General features: G+C 34.9%; 1 protein-coding gene across 1 annotated transcript in view; it reads right to left on the bottom strand.

Moving 5' to 3' along the window:
* The window catches only part of LOC136025312 (protein Skeletor, isoforms B/C-like), a 51,164-nt gene that overhangs the window by 14,100 nt on the left and 17,799 nt on the right, over positions 1-19,265 (bottom strand). Inside the window, exons 5-9 of the mRNA XM_065701216.1 lie at positions 16,392-16,566; positions 13,422-13,527; positions 12,769-12,905; positions 5,052-5,187; positions 1,582-1,768 (exon numbers count right to left, since the gene is read on the bottom strand). Of these exons, the coding sequence (XP_065557288.1) occupies positions 1,582-1,768; positions 5,052-5,187; positions 12,769-12,905; positions 13,422-13,527; positions 16,392-16,566 (741 nt within the window). The remainder of the gene's footprint in view (positions 1-1,581; positions 1,769-5,051; positions 5,188-12,768; positions 12,906-13,421; positions 13,528-16,391; positions 16,567-19,265) is intronic.

Here is a 19,265-nt window from a genome sequence, read left to right as displayed (position 1 = left end):
GTATGCATATTGAACTTGTCCTGGCCAAGTGGATGGCGCGCTGAATTTAGAATCCTTTGTCCAAAGGGCGAGGGTTTGATTCCTGGTGTGGCCAGTTATTCGGTTTGGGACGGGGGTCAGTTGCGTGACTATGCAAGCTCAGCCAGAGTTGACCCAGCTCTAAATGGTACCTGGAGTAATCTGGGGAAGGTAAACAGGAAGAGTGTCTTAACGCACAGGATGGCTGGCCCCCATCCCTTCATGGCACTTCCTGGCTGAAGGGCCTTGAGACGGAGATCAGCACCGCCGGTTTGGAATTCAAGGGTCTAGTGTCGTATATACATAGCTAGTGTTATGCAAAAAATGAATGTCAAAGCTTATTCTGAAAAAATTAAAAAATTGGGAATCTAAGGACACAGGATTAAGCATTATTCCACCTTCGTTAGTAAACACTTGTAATAGTAAACTTGGCAGAATTATTACCTTTACCGCTTGATGAATTTATTGTTACTAAACTTAAAAAGGGAATTTTCTGTTTATGACTTAATGAGTTTATTAACGAAAATTAGGACTTGATGAAGCTTAGAGCTTTATCTTGAAGCTTAGAGCGTTATCAGCCCGAACAATGAAAAATTAATAGTGCGCAATCAACTACTTTTGTATAGGAAAATAGAATACTTGGAACAGGAAAGCATACACTTAAGATGTAAAATTTTAGAAGATTATTCTAAAAAAAATTCATTTCTTTTACGCTTCGTAATATATCTTGGTTCAAATTTGAAAAACTTAATAAGAGGCAGATTATGTCAAAATATCGCCAAATTAATAAAAATCTCGGAAATCTTAGGACCTGGGACCGTACCCCCCCCCCTTATGCAAGTTTATCTGTCTACAAGCATGACCTAACAGGTAAAATTAAGTCACTTAATAAGTTAAATGAATAGGTTGTAACAACCAATTAAGAATGGTGAAATTCAGGGCATCAAAAATAGCTAAAATTATGCAACAAGCACTATGGACAAAACTCCTTAACATATCAAGTCTAAGATTGTTTAAATGTGTAACTCTGATAAAGATTTATTTTAAAATCTGTTTTCATCACTTACACAAGTTTTTTAAATTTTTCATCCATCAAACTAAAAATCGCATAAACAATGGTATAAACATCTGCCAAATTAAAATACCTAGTACTCAAATTTCAAATACCCAAAACTCTAGGCCGTATCCAGGGGGAGGGGATTAGGGGACTGACCCCCTCACCCGAAATGTTAGCCCGACTCGTAAAAACGTAAAAAAAATGAATATTAGGAAAATTTGGATGTTTCCTAAGTTTTTTTGTAACTCCCCCCACAAAAATCCTTTTATACCCCACCCACCCCCCACCCTAAAAAATCCAGGATAAGTCCCTGCCAATACTACCTAAATTTCAGAGGGTAATGGCTATCCGGATATTTCTAGGGCCCAAAGTAATAAATTTTTGTTGATTGTTCCAAAGAGTAATGAGAAATTTGGAGAGTGATGTGAAATTTAAGAGAAATTAATTTTTCCGATCCTTGCCAGCAGGAAGAGCTAAAAAATACATTCTTACAAAAATGTACTCACGGCGTTTCTTCAGGAACTACAACGAAATTATCACAGTTTTTCTTTCCCTGTCTACCGAACTCAATCGCTCTATCGCCTCTTTGCCAAATTCGATGAAAAGTTGGTCTTCTTTTATCGTCCAAGCGACCCATAGACCAAATTATGTAAGTCGACCCATCAGTATTAATAGTTTGGTCACCATCATCAGCTGTAATAAGATATGGTTAATGGATCGCTAGTTAAGATTAGTGGTTCTACTATTCCCGAATTTTCCAAGGATTCCCTGAATTTCCCAAAAAAAATCCGAAAAAAAGCGTTCATTAATACCCGAACGTAAACATGAATAAAATTCGGTAACGTTAACTTACGGGTAGATTTGTGGGATTTTTTTTTTGGCGGAGAAATTTGGGAGGATTTTCTTACAAAGAAAAAAAAAACAAATAATTCAGGGTTAGTGGAAGTACTTGTTAGGACAACCACCCCCAATATTTTTGAACATTTTTAGAAGAAAGTTTCATGGCTAACTGGGCATGCTTTTCAAGTACTGGCAGTGTATTAAGGAAGTATGGTAAGGTAAGTGCATTAACCATAAAAAAAAACTTAAGAGGAAATTAGAAATAAGGCAGGACTTATTCCAAAGAAAGAATCATCTAATAGAGCTGAATTCACTTCTTATGTCTAGTAGAAAAAAAAATAAAATAAAATAAAAAAAAGACTGAAAGAATAAACAAACTAAAAAACTATTCAAAAACGAAATGTGTCATGCATAAAATGACCAACATACAAATTTAAAAAATAAGCAAAATATAATACATAAGAAAGGCGGTGGCCGACGTTTATCCCCTCGGAAAATACCCCCTCCCCCGCGGAAAAGCTTCCCTCGGAAAATACCCCTGGTATATACTCCCCCACGGCTGATTGGCCTCACATCACTTTCAACTTTCAAAACAAGGACTTGCACTCTAAATTTCTGATCTAATGAGCACACTCCGAAATTTCTGCGACAACGAGATGGGAGTTTGGTTGAGGAAGGGGCAGTCCCCCTTCTATTAGGAATCAGCTCTGCTCATGTTGGGGTGCCCCCCGGATAACCCCCAGCATAATCCTGGTTACAGTCCTGGGGATCTTACATCAATTTCTACCTCCTTCCTCTTCTCGTCTCTCCCTTAGAATAAATTATGTATCTGATGGCTCAATGAGAGCTGGAATGTTTGGAGTTACAATACACCCTTTAAGGTATCTTGCTCCCTCTCAAACTACAAAACAATTAGAGAAACCCATTGTAGATGTTTCGTTAATAAATAAAGTTTATTCTAAAACCTCTTTCTTCTGTGGGTAATCATTTATCGACAACAGAGTTTGACATTTCTATGTACAAGAGGTACTCGGTTACGAACGATCTAAGATTGGTGTCTAAAACCTCTTTCTTCTGTGGGTAATCATTTATCGACAACAGAGTTTGACATTTCTATGTACAAGAGGTACTCGGTTACGAACGATCTAAGATTGGTGTCTAAAACCTCTTTCTTCTGTGGGTTTGACATTTCTATGTACAAGAGGTACTCGGTTACGAACGATCTAAGATTGGTGTAATCTTGTCTCCATCTGCTTTTAATGGAAGTCGCTGCCAAACTCACTACTTATTTGTATTAGATTTGGACTTAGCCCACACAAAAAACCTGTATGCTGATGACACTTGGAACCTAGCCGCCTTGATGTCGACCTGGAAGAAAATTTTACTTTTGACGAAAGGATTATCTGCATATTGCTCTCCATTTAATGAATTAAATCTGGGTCTTTTTAGCGATAAACCAGATTGGAAGATCTTTATTTGTTTGGGAGGAGCTACCTTGCAACTTATGGAACGAATTGTTATTTCGATCTGGCAATTTGTAAATTGCCAGGAGACGCGGCAATTACTAATTCTTCATCAGCGAAAACATGTTGCCTTTGCGTATTGTCATTAGCTTAATGACATAACGTAATAGCTCTTTTACATTTTCTCTATCTTAGTTCTTTTTTTGAGTATTTTCATTGGTGCTGATAAACCAACAATGTGCTAAGGATATTAAGGATATTGAAAGTTCCTACTTCGTCAGCCTCCGTAGACAAGTAATCGACATAGAACGTACAGATGTCGCTTAACGTGTAAATAGCCAAAATATTTGTAATATAATTCGTTTCCAGTTAAGTACCAATGACATGTAAAGTACCAGTAGGGTTTAAACTTTCACAGTTAGAGAAGGAAGCAGTTGCCAAAGTCTTGTTTGTACTGGTTTTTGTTCGTTTTAAGCTTGATTTGAATATTCAATTTCGGTTTTACTCATTTTAAGATTTACTTATTCACTCATGTTGGTACCTGTTGTATGTTTGTTTGCTGTGATTGTTTATTTAATTTCTGTTCGTTTTGGGTTCCTTGTTTGTAATTTTTGGTCGTTTTGAGTTTGAATTATTATTGGTTTTTTTCTATTGATCTAAATTTTAATATGGCCTTTACTTTCCTTTGAAAAAACTTCTTTTTCGGAATTTTTTTTTATTAATTCTTTTTAAAAGACGAAATGATATTTAGATCAAAAGATGTTTCGGTACGGCTTTGGGATTAGCATAAATTATGTAGATATTAAATTGTATAAATGTACTCAGATAGTTATTTATACAATATCTTGATAATTTTGGTAAAAATAAAACTGAGCCAAGAAAAAAGAAGAAAAAATAATATATATAAAAGGTATTGGGGCAGCAAGCGGTAGGGGGAGGGGCTGGAGGAATGGCTAATGGGCGAGGGGGCAAATGCCACCTTGAGAATTTGAAAAATACATTTTGATTCTACTTTTTAAAATCGAAAAACCCTTTACGCCCCCTAGAGTTAGAAACATATATTTTTTTGTATCTTAATAAGAATACCTCTCCCCCCCCCTCAAACATTTTTGTGAACTATCGCCACAGCAAAATTACAGAGTTTTGCGTCATTCAAAAAATCCTTCCCCCCATAGCCACCCCTATATTTTCGTGAATTATCCCCACTGCATTCGTCAATTATTTTTCAACACATTAACAGTTTTAAGGAAACCTTTTCATCATTGTTTTCTCTTTATTTAAACATCGCCTCCTCACGCCCGCAGGAAAACTTTTGCAGGTTTGCCAATTATTAAAATTTCTGTGCGCATCAAGGACAAGCCCCTTAAATTGATCATAATCAAATAAGCTTAACCGGACTTAAAGAACTAGAAAGGGAAAAAACAGTAATAATTGGACAAAATCGAAAACAGAGTATTTGTATTAAGAAAAGATTATCTAGCAATTAGTTGCAGCTCAAACGAGTTCCAGTTTTGAAACTGAAAATGCATCAAGATGGAGGCTGTCGCAATATAAAAGAAATTAAAGGATAATTGACGTTGACTAATTAGTAAAATATTCATTTGATTAATTAATTAATTTGAGTAATAAAGCTTAATTAAAAATTAAGAAAGCTAAATTAAGAAACATCTTACGTGAAGTTAAATCTCTGCGAAACCGGATGAAGTTGATACCATTAACAGCAGACATTGTGTAAAACTGCAAGGACTCCTGACCTCCAACTTCAGCATCTTTACAAACTCCTCGTTTGGCTCCCAACACGTCAACACACTGGAATACGTTGAACTTTTACATTCAATAAAACAAAAAAGGTAAAGGGAACATAAACTCCTCCCAAAACTTAAAAAGTCATAGTTCACATCCGGTATTAATAATTTTACTGTGATTGAATTAGTAAGTGCTATTTATAATGGTACATAACAGAAACCTAAAGAGAAATAGACCATTTTCATAGGGAATAACGAATTACAAAAAGCACGTTTTTGAAGCCACATACAAAATTTTTTAGAGTACTTGGATGATCCCATTGAGAAAACTCCTTCATGGCATGAATAATTAAATTACGTTTTGAAATATCAAACAGTTCGTGGTAACGAACTGTAGTAAGGAGCGACCCGGCTCAATAGTAACCAAAACTCTAAAAAATGGAATTTTGATACCAATAGCTACATCAAAAGAATCGCATTTTAATGCTGGTTTTAAATATATAAGTTTCATCAAGTTTAGTCTTACCCATCAAAAGTTACGAGCCTGAGAAAATTTGCGTTATTTTAGAAAATAGGGGGAAACGCCCCCTAAAAGTCATAGAATCTTAACGAAAATCACACCATCAGATTCAGCGTATCAGAGAACCCTACTGTAGAAGTTTCGAGCTCCTATCTACAAAAATGTGGAATTTTGCATTTTTTGCCAGAAGGCAGATCACGGATGCGTGTTTATTTGTTTTTTTGTTTGTTTTTTTTCCCAGGGGTGATCGTATCGACCCAGTTGTCCTAGAATGTTGCAAGAGGGCTCATTCTAACGGAAATGAAAAGTTCTAGTGCCCTTTTTAAGTGACCAAAAAAATTGGAGGGCACCTAGGCCCCCTCCCACGCTAATTATTTTCCCAAAGTCAACGGATCAAAATTCTGAGATAGCCATTTTATTCAGCGTAGTCGAAAAACCTTATAACTATGTCTTTGGGGACGACTTACTCCCCCACAGTCCCCGTGGGAGGGGCAACAAGTTACAAACTTTGACCTGTGCTTACATATAGTAATGGTTATTGGGAAGTATACAGGCGTTTTCAGGAGGATTTTTTTGGTTTGGGGGAGGGGTTGAGAAGAGGGGGATATGCTGGGGGAACTTTCCTTCGAGAATTTGTAATGGGAGAAGAAAATTTCCATGAAGGGAGAGCAGGATTTACTAGCATTATTAAAAAAAAAAAACAATTAAAAAATAAAAGTGAAAAAGCTTTTTCAGCTGGAAGTAAGGAACAGCAATAAAACTTAAAACAAACAGAAATTATTACCCATATGAGGGGCTCAGCTCCTTCTAATACCTCGCTCTTTACGCTAAAGTATTTTCGGTAATTTCAACTACTTATTCTACGGCTTTTGTGATTCAGGGGGTCATTCTTAATGAATTGGGATAAAATTTAAGCTTTAGTGTAAAGAGCGAGGTACTGACGATGGGGCGAATCCCCTCATATATGTAATAAAAACATGAGAATGCAAAAGTTCTTTACGTAAGCTAATTTATAAGTTACGTAAATCTTTTACCAATAAAAAGATTCGTAAAAAATTAAAAGTTCTAGTTGCCTTTTTAATTAACCAAAAAATCGGGGGGCAACTAGGCTTCGTCCCCCGCTCTTTTTTTCTCAAAATCATTCGATCAAAATTATGAGAAAGCCATTGAGCCAAAAAAATATATGCAAATTTCGTTTTGATCATTCCTCTGCGGAGAGCCAAAATCAAAACATGCATTGATTCAAAAACGTTCAGAAATTAAATAAAAAAAAACAAGTTTTTTCAACTGAAAGTAAGGAGTGACATCAAAACTTAAAACGCACAGAAATTACTTCGTATATGAAAGAGGCTGCTTCCTCATCAACGCCCCGCTCTTTACGCTAAAGTTTTTTACTGTTTTAGAAAGAATAATTGAGAGAAAGAGTCAAACTTTAGCGTAAAGAGCGGGGCGTTGATGAGGAAGCAGCCTCTTTCATATACGAAGTAATTTCTGTGCGTTTTAAGTTTTGATGTCACTCCTTACTTTCAGTTGAAAAAACTTGTTTTTTTTATTTAATTTTCATAAGGACACACATAACAAAACCTTTAAGAGTAAATCACTTCAACTATTGAACAATATCCCCTTAACTTCACAAGTTCATTACATCATAGGCAGCGCAATAGCACTTGCTAAGTTAAAAACAATGTTGGCACAATGTATTATTATTTTTTTGGTTTTAGACCAGGGCACTTCGTATAGAAGGAGTTGTCGTAAAAACTTCAAAAAGGGCCCGTTTTAATAGCCGAAAGTGATTGGAGGGCAAATAGAACCCCATGACCATCGTTTCCCCAAACAAATCCGATCAAAATTTTGAGATAGCCATTTTGCTCAACGTAGTTGATAGGTCTGGAAATTTTATTTTTGAGTATGACATTCCCCCCCCCCCTACAGCCCGAAGGACAAGGGTTTTAAGTTATGCCCTAGTGCCATATAAGGTTTTTATAGAAAGCGTGGTCGTATAAACTTCGGAGGAGGCTCATTTGATTGGAAATTCGAAGTTTTAGTACCCTTTTTAAGAGTCAAAAGTGATTGAAGGGCATTCAGCCCTCCTCTTTAGCTCATAATTTTCCTAACACTTACAATCAAAATTTTAAGACAGCCATTTTGTTCAGCACAGCTGAACGGTCTTGTCAGTATGTCTCTACGGCTATTGCGTAGGTCAATCCCCCACAGTTATACAATTTATCCATTATGCTTAGAAAATAATGTTGTTTTAAGATCAAATAAAAACGTACCCTGTGTATGCTAGTTGCCAATAAGACATCTTAGCAACATTCCAAGAACGACTGAGAGTATTATGTTCAAACTTTCGGGGCTACTTCTATTACTATATCTGCTCTTAAAATTTTAAAAAATCAAAAGTGTATCCGGTGTATCCAGGCGTGTATCAAGTGCACCCAGGCTAGAACTTTTGGCGAATGACATTAAGTTTTGTTTCTCAGGTCAAATAGAGGAGGTATAAAACTAAATTAAACACTGCTTTTTGTGTCAAGAATTTCAAAGGGGTGTATGTTGTAAAAAATTGGTTCAAAAAGTTTCTCTACTACTAACTACTACTACTACTAATAACTCACTGCAGCACCAAGCCGCCTGAGGCCAACACAGCTACGCACGCTCCTCCTCCAACCTAATCTATTTAAAGCCTCCCTCTTTACACCCTCCCAGGAAGTTCCCATTTCCTTTAAATCCTTATTTATGACATCCTCCCAACCCAGACAAGGACGACCTGCTTTCCGTGTAGCCCCAGACGGTTGGCCAAAAAGGACAATCTTCGGTAATCTGTCATCCTTCATCCGTAGAACGTGGCCTAGCCATCTCAACCTTTCTTTCATTATAGCCCCAGAAAGCGGGATTGAACCACACTTTTCGTACAACCTACTGTTTGAAATACGGTCAGTCAGCCGGGTACCCAGAACAATCCGTAGGCAATTTCTCTGGAAAACATCTAGTAAATTATCATCTGCTTTTCGGAGTGCCCATGCTTCAGAGCCATATTTGACCACTGTCATCACTGTAGCTTCCAATATTCTAATCTTGGTTTGTAGACTTATCTTTCTATTCTTCCAAACTTTTTTTAACTGTGAAAAAACACCCTGAGCCTTAGCTATTCTACTTTTAACATCTTCACTGCTCCCACCATCTTTACTAATTTGATTAGTAATTTGATCATTTGATTCCATGGTCTCCAATTGCCTTTCCTGTGCTCCTTAAGACGTAGTCCATCAAAATGATTCATATAAAGAGGGATAGAACACAATCCTGCTTAACTCCTGATTTAATACAAAACCAGTTGCTAACCTCATTTCCTACCTTAACCGCAGCAGTATTATTCTCGTACATAGCGCAAATCACTTTAATGTATTTTTCAGGTATACCATATAATGATAAGACCTTTGTTAACGCTGTTCTATCAACAGAATCGAAAGCTTGCTCATAATCGATAAAACTGAGGACCAAAGGTGTTTGACAACGAAGGGACTTCTCAATTATTAACCTAAGAGTGAAAACATGGTCGACACATCCTCTACCTTTTCTAAAACCGCATTGTTCTTCCCTTAAAACTTTGTCTACAGCATGTCTCAGTCTAAAAAGTATCATATTACTCAGTAATTTGCTACCTACAGAGACCATACTAATGCCTCGATAATTACGACACTCACTCTTGTCACCTTTCTTATACAGTGGTTTAATTAAGGTTTTCCTAAAATCATTGGGTACTTCCCCTTTTTCAAAAATCATGTTCATAATCTTCAGTAGCTTATTCCTAACCTCAGAGCCACCATATTTAAGAAACTCATTAATCATACTATCAGCACCTGGGGCCTTATTATTTTTTAATCCTTTTAGTACTGTCGCTAATTGTTCCTCACTAAACAAATCTTCCTTCACATCCAAGGTATCTCAAATTTTTCCATTTTCATCTATATCTTTTCCTGCAACTGTATCTCGGTTTAGCACATTCTCAAAATGTTCCACCCATCTTTCTGCCGCATCTTCCAGATCCTCAGCAATTTTATCCATCGCCTCCACTTCACATCTCCTTAGTTCATATTTTAATGCTTTCTCCACTTTCTTTACATTCCTTTTGTTTTCATACGACCTATCACTACCATACGAATACAAGGCCAAACTATTAATTCTTAAAAGAAAAACCCGAAAAGATTTAAACTATTATTTTTTTATCCCTGAAAAAGGTTATGCCAACATAAAACGAACAGAAATTGATTAAAAATGTTTTTTTCAAAAAATAAGTTTTTCAAAGAAAAGTAAAGAGCTCCATTAAACAAAAAATGAGTGAAAGTAGAATCAAATAATCTATCAAGCATAAAACTTCCACAAATCAGCATCAATAAATAAATGAATCCCAAAACGAACAGAGATTGCAATCAAAAAGATTGAACAGAGTTTGACCCGAGTCAAACTCAAAACGAGCAGAAATTAACATGAGTAAGGCTCAAAACCCTTACGCCTTCCCAAGGCCAGAAAATAATTGGCACTTTACTGAAAAAAAAAACACTTTAAATGTTTTCACTTTTTTTACTTATACAAAATAAAATATTAAAACTTTAAGGAATAAACATCAGTATAAGTAAATTAAACTGACAATCCACGGTCATTTGTTTGTTTCCTTTCAGTAAAGTGAAAATTATTTTCTGGTCTTGAGAAGGCATGGGGGTTATCAGCCCTACTCGTGTCAATTTTGCTCATTTTGAGTTTGACTCGCCTATTTATTGTAATTTCCGTTCGTTTTGAGTTCCATTTATTTATAGATATGATTTGTGGTAGTTTTACTCACGGAATATTACTTGACCTTATTTCTGCTCATTATTGGCTTAATGGGGCTCTACTTTTCTTTGAAAAACTTGTTTGTCAAAAAAGGTTTTTTAATTAATCCTTAAAAAACATCTATTTTATCTGTAAATCCTTAACCATTATTCCATATACAGGAAAAACGCCTCTTATTTTAGGGCGTTTTTATACGCTGCTTTTATATACGCTTTTATATACGCTTTTATATACGCTAAAAAAAACGCCTCTGCTTTTTTTTCTCGGACAGCCACAACTGTTTCTTATTCGGTTTTAGCGATTCTTAATACACAGCTCTGTCTAACCTACGTTAGGACCACAGCTTAGATACCAATACAGTTATGAAAGCTCGATGTATTTTAGGGACACAATGCGCGGTAGCGATGCTAGCGGCTGGAGACAGGAAACTGGCAGTCTGAATCTAAAAGTCGGAGCAATTGGACTATTGCTAAACCAAATTGCGTTCCCTCCTATGGCGTTGTAGTACGATCTACGCGTCGGAGCGCGGGCTTGGAGGAGGCGTCAAGTTCAGAGTTCTGTGCCAAAAGCTTCTCATGGGCAAGATAAGAGTTTTCATAACTGTATTGGTATCTAAGCTGTGGTTTGGACTAAAATAATATCCTTTTACCATATTTTATTGCCAAAATTTTATCATCTGTTATTGCACAATAAAAATAAGCCAAAATCCTCTTTTTACGAGCTGCGTTGCTTTCTCCGAGCCGCACATACGTTTATAATACTAAATTTGACAAGACTTCGTTTATTTAACCAGGTCCACCCCCACATCTCTACAATTCAATGAAGAATCAGCACTATTCTTGATTCGCTTGCTTGTTTTAACCTAATTAGACTACTGACCTCTTAACGCTGCTATTTTTATATAGTGCAAACATGGGTACTTTGCCTTTTGCGAGAATGGCTGTATACTTGACCGTATCAAGGGAGAGAATGTACCGGGTTTTAATCTTTCAGAATATTTCTCCAACATGTAAATTGCTCTTAAAATATAGGTACAATTCTCCAACTCATTCATTGATCTTGAAAATACAGGTAAAAACTGTCCTCTGAGGCCTTTAGAAAAAGTCCACGGGAGGTTAGCCCTTCTTCTTCATTCTTTTAGCAGCCCCTCTCCTCCCACTAAAACCTTTTTTGATGAACCCTACTCCTCAAACAAAAATCTTGGATGTAAGCATGGCTTTACATTTAAATACTTAGTCTGCTTTTTTTTTTATTCCATAAGAAACTTGCAACAGCACTTATCTAAATAAGATTTTCTGTCAAATAAATTTAAGGAGCACAATATTTAGTGCGTTTGAGCATCGCTGATCTAACTTGTTGTTCTAAGTTCCTTGGGTGTAATCCGTACAAATACTTATCCAGCAACTTGTCAACTGATACGCTATAGGCGAATAACAACATTAATCACGTGTACTCCACTATAAACATATCTTATTTACAAACCCCTGAAGGCATGCCACATCTTACAATTAGTTCACATTTTTTTCTTTGTATATAATTTCGCAAATTTTTTCTATTTTTGAAAAGATTAAACTTTTTGTTTACTTATGAAATCACTTATCCTCAGTAATCAAGCATTTTCCAGGCTTAACTTATCCGATCATCAGGTGTAACTTATCCAATAACTAGTCCAGATTCGATTCAAGTAATAATCCTACTAACGTCCGACGGCATTTACGGCTCGTGAAATCCTCATGATAAATAATCGCGCTTCTCGGATAAGTTATCTTGGGATGATCGAACGCACTAATTATGGTAGCTTACTTGTTGCGCTTAATTTTTAGTCATGTATGTCAAGTATGACAGAAATTTCTGCAAAACACTTATTGCTAATATCCAGTCATTCGGGTGCAGCCGGTTTGTACAATTAACTTAATTCTAATTAATTAGCTTATCTTATTAACCCTATTTATTCTCAGAACTGACTGGGCATCGATTCCCAATGCATTTTATCTCACTACAAATGAGCTAACTGTTTTGGTTTTTTTTTTTTTTTTTGCATTTTACATTTTAAGTGCTAACAAACTGGTGCAAGGAATTTCACGCATTTGATTTAATTGCAAAATTCCGTAGAAGAATGATCAGATGTTTTTCTTCTCCCCCCCCCCCTCAATAATTTATTATACAAAATGGACTTTTTTAATGTGCATTTCATCAGAGAGACATGAGGCACCCTAATTTACCTTTCTGGGTTTTTGACGTTAAATTTGACACTTTAAGGATTATCTTAAAATAATATCTAAAATTGTAAATACGTACCATCGATTTGGCGGTTATATTGTAATCTTCAGCATGCCCCTGAACACCATCTGTGTACAAAATAAATGCGTCACTTCCAACCATTCTTGAAGAGGTTTCTGAACCACTTAGACCAAAAGCCACATATTCTGATGTTCCTAAAAAGAATTGAATGTGTTTTTCATTAAAAAAAAACTCTTCTTTTCATCTATGGTCAGTCAAAAATATACCAAGTGGGTGCCCAAAGCCAAAATTTTAGAGGGGCAGTATTGTTTATTTTATTTTTTTCAACTAGCTTCGCTGCATTGAAATGGTCAGAAAACCGTCTAACTTTAAGTATAATTAATTAGCTTTGAAAAAAATTTAAAAAAAAGATAAAAATTTAAATTTATTCTATTTTTAAAAAATGATCTGGGGAAATAGCAAGGTACTCTACGGATTAACTGGATTTGCCAACTGATTTGAGTTTTACCTAAATATACATTTCGTAGAATGGACCAAATGCTATTATGACGTGCGTTTTCCGCCAAAATATTGAATGGTCTTGAATGAAAATATAGCCTTTGCATTGAGCATTAGATACAAAAGGTTAAATTGAATCTAAAGGGAAAGTCCGAAAGGAAACCATGAATAGTTTCTTCTTGAAAAAAAGGGAAAAAAGATAAAAAACTTACTTGCTCTGTATGCTATTTCAAAAGTTATGGCCCGGCCAAAGATTTCCCATGATATTTGAATATCCCTATGAAGGGTCTCACAATTTGGCAAATTGCTGTCAGTTTTCTGAAAAAGACAAAACATATACTTGGCAAAAGGACAATAATTTTAATGGGTAACTATTTTATTAGTTGTATAGTAGTTGTGGCATCTAAAGTATACATGCCGAAAGTCTCCTATAAATAGTCCCCCCTCCCCCTTGGATTATTATTATTTAAAATACTTTCAAAATTTAACTTGGTAAAATTATTGAGCTTTGTTTACTATTGTTTTCCTATTTTAGTTGTCACTACTTTCGCAACAAGCAATTATTGTACTTCTACTATGAAAATCGTTAACAAAAATTTGACCTGAGATATAGCAAAGAAAAATAATGTCAGACTTTTCTTTTTTTTAGCTCCGCAAAGGTATGCTGGCACATACGCAGGGGGGGGGGGGCTTCGGGCCCAGCTCCCCCTCCCCCGAAATTTTGTGAAATGTTTAATTTCCCCATGGTTTCTTGGGATTTCTGGTAAAAGTAGGACATATTTTAAGAATCTAGATACAGGTGTGAAGCCTTTTTTGGGGGATTTTACAGCATGCAATTATCCGGTCAAGTCAAGCCCAATTATTAACCCATTTTCTGTCTAACTTTTTACCCTTTTTAAAGTAATTAGCAATTGTAATGTTATTTTTTTTTGTAAAGAGAGTTTGCTTTCCACATCAACATTAAATTATCCTTGATATTAGGGCATTCATCCCCTCTTTTCAGGATAAAGTACAGCTTTTAATGGATCAGTTTCGGAAACTATCATTTTGCATTAAAATCTACGTTTTTACAATAGAAGAACTACCCCCCCCCCCGCCCAATATTGCACTGTTAACCCTAAAATTTCTCTTTCAGTGGGATTTAATAGATTAATTACTGGTTCTAAATCGCTATGAACATAACCTGAGCCTAAAACGTACTTTTGAGGCTTCAGTCTTCTTCCCCCCGTCCGTTACGATACTACAGATTAAAGCTAATTGTATTTTCAGGTATACGTGCTGTTTGCATTACTAAATATAAAAAAGTGCTACTTTATATCTGCTGTTTCGAAGGTTTTGGCCCCCCTCCCCCGAAAAAAAATTCCTGCGTACGTGCCTGAATGTATGTACTGGTTGTAGAAAGTTAGGGTTAAATTTCATTTGTGTTACTTTGTTGGAATAATCCACATTTTTGATTTGGCTTGAGAGCAGGGCTGGAGATGTTAGAAATGATATGAAATATTGTGTAGTGAAAAATTTGATCAGTAGCCTTTTCCAGACTGTCGCTCAACCGTCTGTTTTTTTTAAATTGAAAGGAAATCAAAATGAAATATTTAAATTAAATACTTTCATGAACAAATGACGACTTTGTTAAGTTGAGAAATAAGCTCGTCCAACGGCTTTCCTTCTTTTTCAACAAAATTTTGCCAGATAAAAAAAAAAAAAATATTTCACCGATAAATCAAAATACAAGCAAATCAAATATTCGACAATGGGAAGGCCGTTTTCTATATGACGACTTGAGATCCAGTCCGCAAAGAAGAAGTCAGCCCCAGTCAGAGCCTGGTTTGAGTTGATTATTCTATTTTGGTCTGATTGAACAATACTAGCTTTTTTCATTAGACAGCTTTGAGATTTTGTCTCTCTCAGACCAAAAAATTTCCAGATAACGGTCAATAAACCACACAGAGCACATCCTTAGCCTCATTAGCCTACTACATCCTATGCCTACTAGACCATCTCAAACACCGAAAATTTCATGGCAATCAATAAAACAATCGTTTACAAAACTCGATATATATTATATATATTTTATATATATATATATATATATATATATATATATATATATATATATATATATATATATATATATATATATATATATATATATATATATATATATATATATATCCGTCGATAAAACCTTTTAGCGTCAAAATAGACGATATAAGTATTACGTTATAGTAGGGTGCATTATGACTTTTGGAACTCAGGATGATCAGTGCAAATGGCACAAAACATTCAATTTTCATCCATATAGTTACCATTTTTAGAGATCTAGTTTCAATATTTTCTCTGTTCTCTGTTTGTTCTTTTCCATTGCCATAATTAATTATCTGGTACTGGGAGTGAATTAAAAACGTTTTGTGTATGCATACATCACTATTTGTTTGTATATTATTTACGTGAATTATTTATATATTTATTATATATATTATATTGTATACTTTTTTATGTGGATACGTTCCAGGCAGCACTATTTACAGAAAACAATTATATCTACTGATCGCCTCATTATAAAGTTCATCTTATTTACAGTGCAATCCAACACCTAAGCAGAAATACTCCATTAAACTTACAAAGAAGTCCTGGTAGAGAAGGGGGCGAATTCATCAAGGAGACAAACTATACCATTGATCTCAACAGCACAGACACTAAACGAATCTATCTTAGCATCATCAAAAAAATGTTTCTCAAAACTTACAACAACTGCTAGTAGCGAAGCAGGTACATTCAGGCTGTCTGGAACTAGAACAGATCCAAGATTTTCATTGGTTTCAATACTAAAGATATTCGACCAATCAACAGCAGTTTCAGCAAAAACCACCACCAAGGCACAAATATTCATCCAAACTAACGACAATTGCTAATAGATAAGGAGGTATACTCAAGCTGAATGGAACTAGAACAGACAACATATTTTTTTCAAATTATACATGCTCAACCAATCAACACCATTTTTAGCAAATAAATTTTTCTCAAAACTTGCAACAACTGATAGCAGAGAAAATGAGGTTCATTTAGAGCTTTATGGAACTAGAACAAATAACATTTTTTCGTCAATATTATAGATACTCAATCAATAACCATCATTTTTAGCGAAAACCACCACCTAACCACAAATATTTCTCAAAACTTACAACAATTGCTAGTAGAGAAGGAGGTACATTCAGGCTGTCTGGAACTAGAACAGATCCAAGATTTTCATTGGTTTCAATATTAAAGATACTCAACCAATCAACATCATTTACAGTAACGTCACCTGGGAGAACTAATATCACATCTTCACCAGAATAAGGTCTCAGGTTATCAATGCTAAAATATCAAATATTTTTACTTGCTTTGTAAAAATAACAACATAAGATGTATTCACAAAAACAACTTTGGTTACTGAAAATACGACGTCAAATTTGCAGGTCTTCTCAATTTCTCTTCAGAAAAAGAGAAAAACTCAAAAGCAGCAACAAAATACACGCGAAGTAAGCTTGCCCTTCCAAGCTTATTGCCTTTCTTGGCAGGCCAATGGCGAATAGTGTTTGTTTTCTTTTTTAATAAATGTATATCTTATATTTCATTATCTCAGAAAAAAATACACAAAAAATAACAAGGAAGTGAAAATTCGAAACTGAGGCAGTAATAATGAAAGGAAAATAATTATTCAAATGATTCAATGTTCCTTCTTCTTTTTGTTCTTTTTCTATAGCGTTTGTGTTTTTCTCATCACATTATGTATGTCTTAATTTGTTAAGCCAGTTCTTTTCTAACATTTTCCCCTTTTTTCGTCTTTAAATGCTTCCTGATATGAAGCCTAAATCTTCACATTTTAATATCATTTGTACCAATGAACTTCTTTTTATTTCAACGAACAGTGGCTTACCGAAAATTTTACCCGTTTTAATTATTACTTTTCATTTTAATTATTATACAAAAATAAAGAACTGAAATAGAACAGGGCACAAAAATAATTCAAGATGGAGATTATCCCAAAAAGGAGCTTAAATCTAATTGGCTAAATAATCCAAAAATTTTAATTAAAGTCATAATGTTTTAAAAAACAAAAAAGAGTTTTTTGTTGCAATAAGAGGCATCCGCACAAGTCACAATTTTATGTTCTACGGTATCTAAGGTGAAATATTACTAAGTTAAAGTAACAAATAAATAGCCTAAAAAAAGTCAGATTTATGATTCATAACTAAAATCTGACAATTCTAATTTCAAACTGACAATGCGGGGAAATTCAAACGCAACAACCTGACGTCTTTAATTAAACTAAATGAGATAATTTTTATTTTTATTCTATTATTTTCTAGTCCTACTAAAACTAAGGGTAGAATTTTGCTGTAAGGGAATTTTTCAATAGCATAGAATTTTACATACTTTGTAATTTATACATAAATAAATGCCATTGGTCGTTCAAACTTGGGGGCTCCAAGACTGTAAGCAAGATAAAATTATTAAGTATTCCAAACATTTGTAGTGCAATTTCAAAAATAAAATAAATAAATGAATGTATAACTCCCCTAAGAACCAAGCTTTAAGGTAATATAGCAGTCAACAGTACCTAAACACAGGGTTTGACTTATATAAGTTTAATTTGTCTTGCAGTCTAGGAAAATTCAATTAGTATATCCCGTTGTAGACTACACACATTGGAAATTAAAAAAATTTACAACTTTTATATTTAGACAATCATGAAATCTAATTTTAACTATTCCAAAGTAGATCCCTTCAGTGAATCACCTATCAACAACCCCGAAAAACTGCCAATAACCGACGATAGTTTATTGACAACTACTACTCGCTGAAGCACACAGCCGTCACTGGCCAACACAGCTAAAAACAATCCTTCTCGATCCCAATCTATTGAAAGCCTTCCTTTTTAAACCCTCTCAGGAAATAACCATTTCCTTAAATCTTTCCTTACGGAAACTTCCCACCCCATTCGAGGACTTGCTTTTCGTTTGGCCCTAGATGGTTGGCCGACGAGGACAATCTTTGGTAATCTGACATCCTTCATTCGCAGAACGTGTCCTAGCCATCTCAATCTTGCTTTCATTATAGCCCTGGAATGCGGGATTGAACCACATTTTTCGTTCAGCTTACTTTTTAGTTGTCAAAATTTCTGCTATCAAGTTTTTCATATTATTCAACTATATTTATTCAATTTCCCCCCCCCCCCAAAAAAAAAAGGATGACACTAGCCTTGTCGAAGATCATCTTTTAAACGGCTGAAACTTAATTCAGCTTAAATGTGACTAATCTGTAATCGCCGTACTGAGAGGGCTGATCACCGAGCGCGGTATCGTCATTCGACGATATTCGACAAATGGTTCAACCCACAGGTTTCCTGAGTCAAATAACAATCACGAATGAGGATGCTAAGAGGGACTTTAGTAGCTTTAACTCTAGCCGAGATCGTTTTGCAAAATGCCTGAGAAGGAAGGTAATACGTATACTATAGAATGTTTTTTTTATGTAAGTGGTAATTTATCCATCATGAATTAAGCTTTTACCGAAATTTTGGTTTCTGAACCTTTTAATAAAATTTGATCACATGTCATCCTGCAAAATTTATTAAATTTTCTTGTTATCAAAACATCCCTTAGTATCAAAAACATAAATACTATTGATATAATAGTCATGAATGGAAAAAATCAAATAATGAAAATGGGTATAAAATAAGTTAAATTTCCATTCCATTATCCAAATCCAGATTATCATCACCTAAATTTCCTTTACTTTTTCGGTGGAAAAATCAAGCACTTTTTAGCATCAATTATTTAATCTAATTCTAGTAAGTATTAAATTTAATATTACTAAATATAGTTCATTTATTTCTATTAAATTAAAATGCTAATGTAACAAAAGGAGTTATACCATAGTACTATCTTTGTGCTACGGACTGAGAATATACTGAAAAACAAACATAATATCATTTTTTCGTCAGGCCCTATAAAGCCCTCAGAGGAGGGTTGAGGACCAACACCTGCCCAAAATCGAGCATCGAACATACT

This window comes from Artemia franciscana, chromosome 3, assembly GCF_032884065.1.
Source record: "Artemia franciscana chromosome 3, ASM3288406v1, whole genome shotgun sequence".
Taxonomy (NCBI): Eukaryota; Metazoa; Arthropoda; class Branchiopoda; order Anostraca; family Artemiidae; genus Artemia; species Artemia franciscana.
Note: the sequence above shows the minus strand (reverse complement) of the source record. Positions and strands in the feature narration are given on the sequence as shown.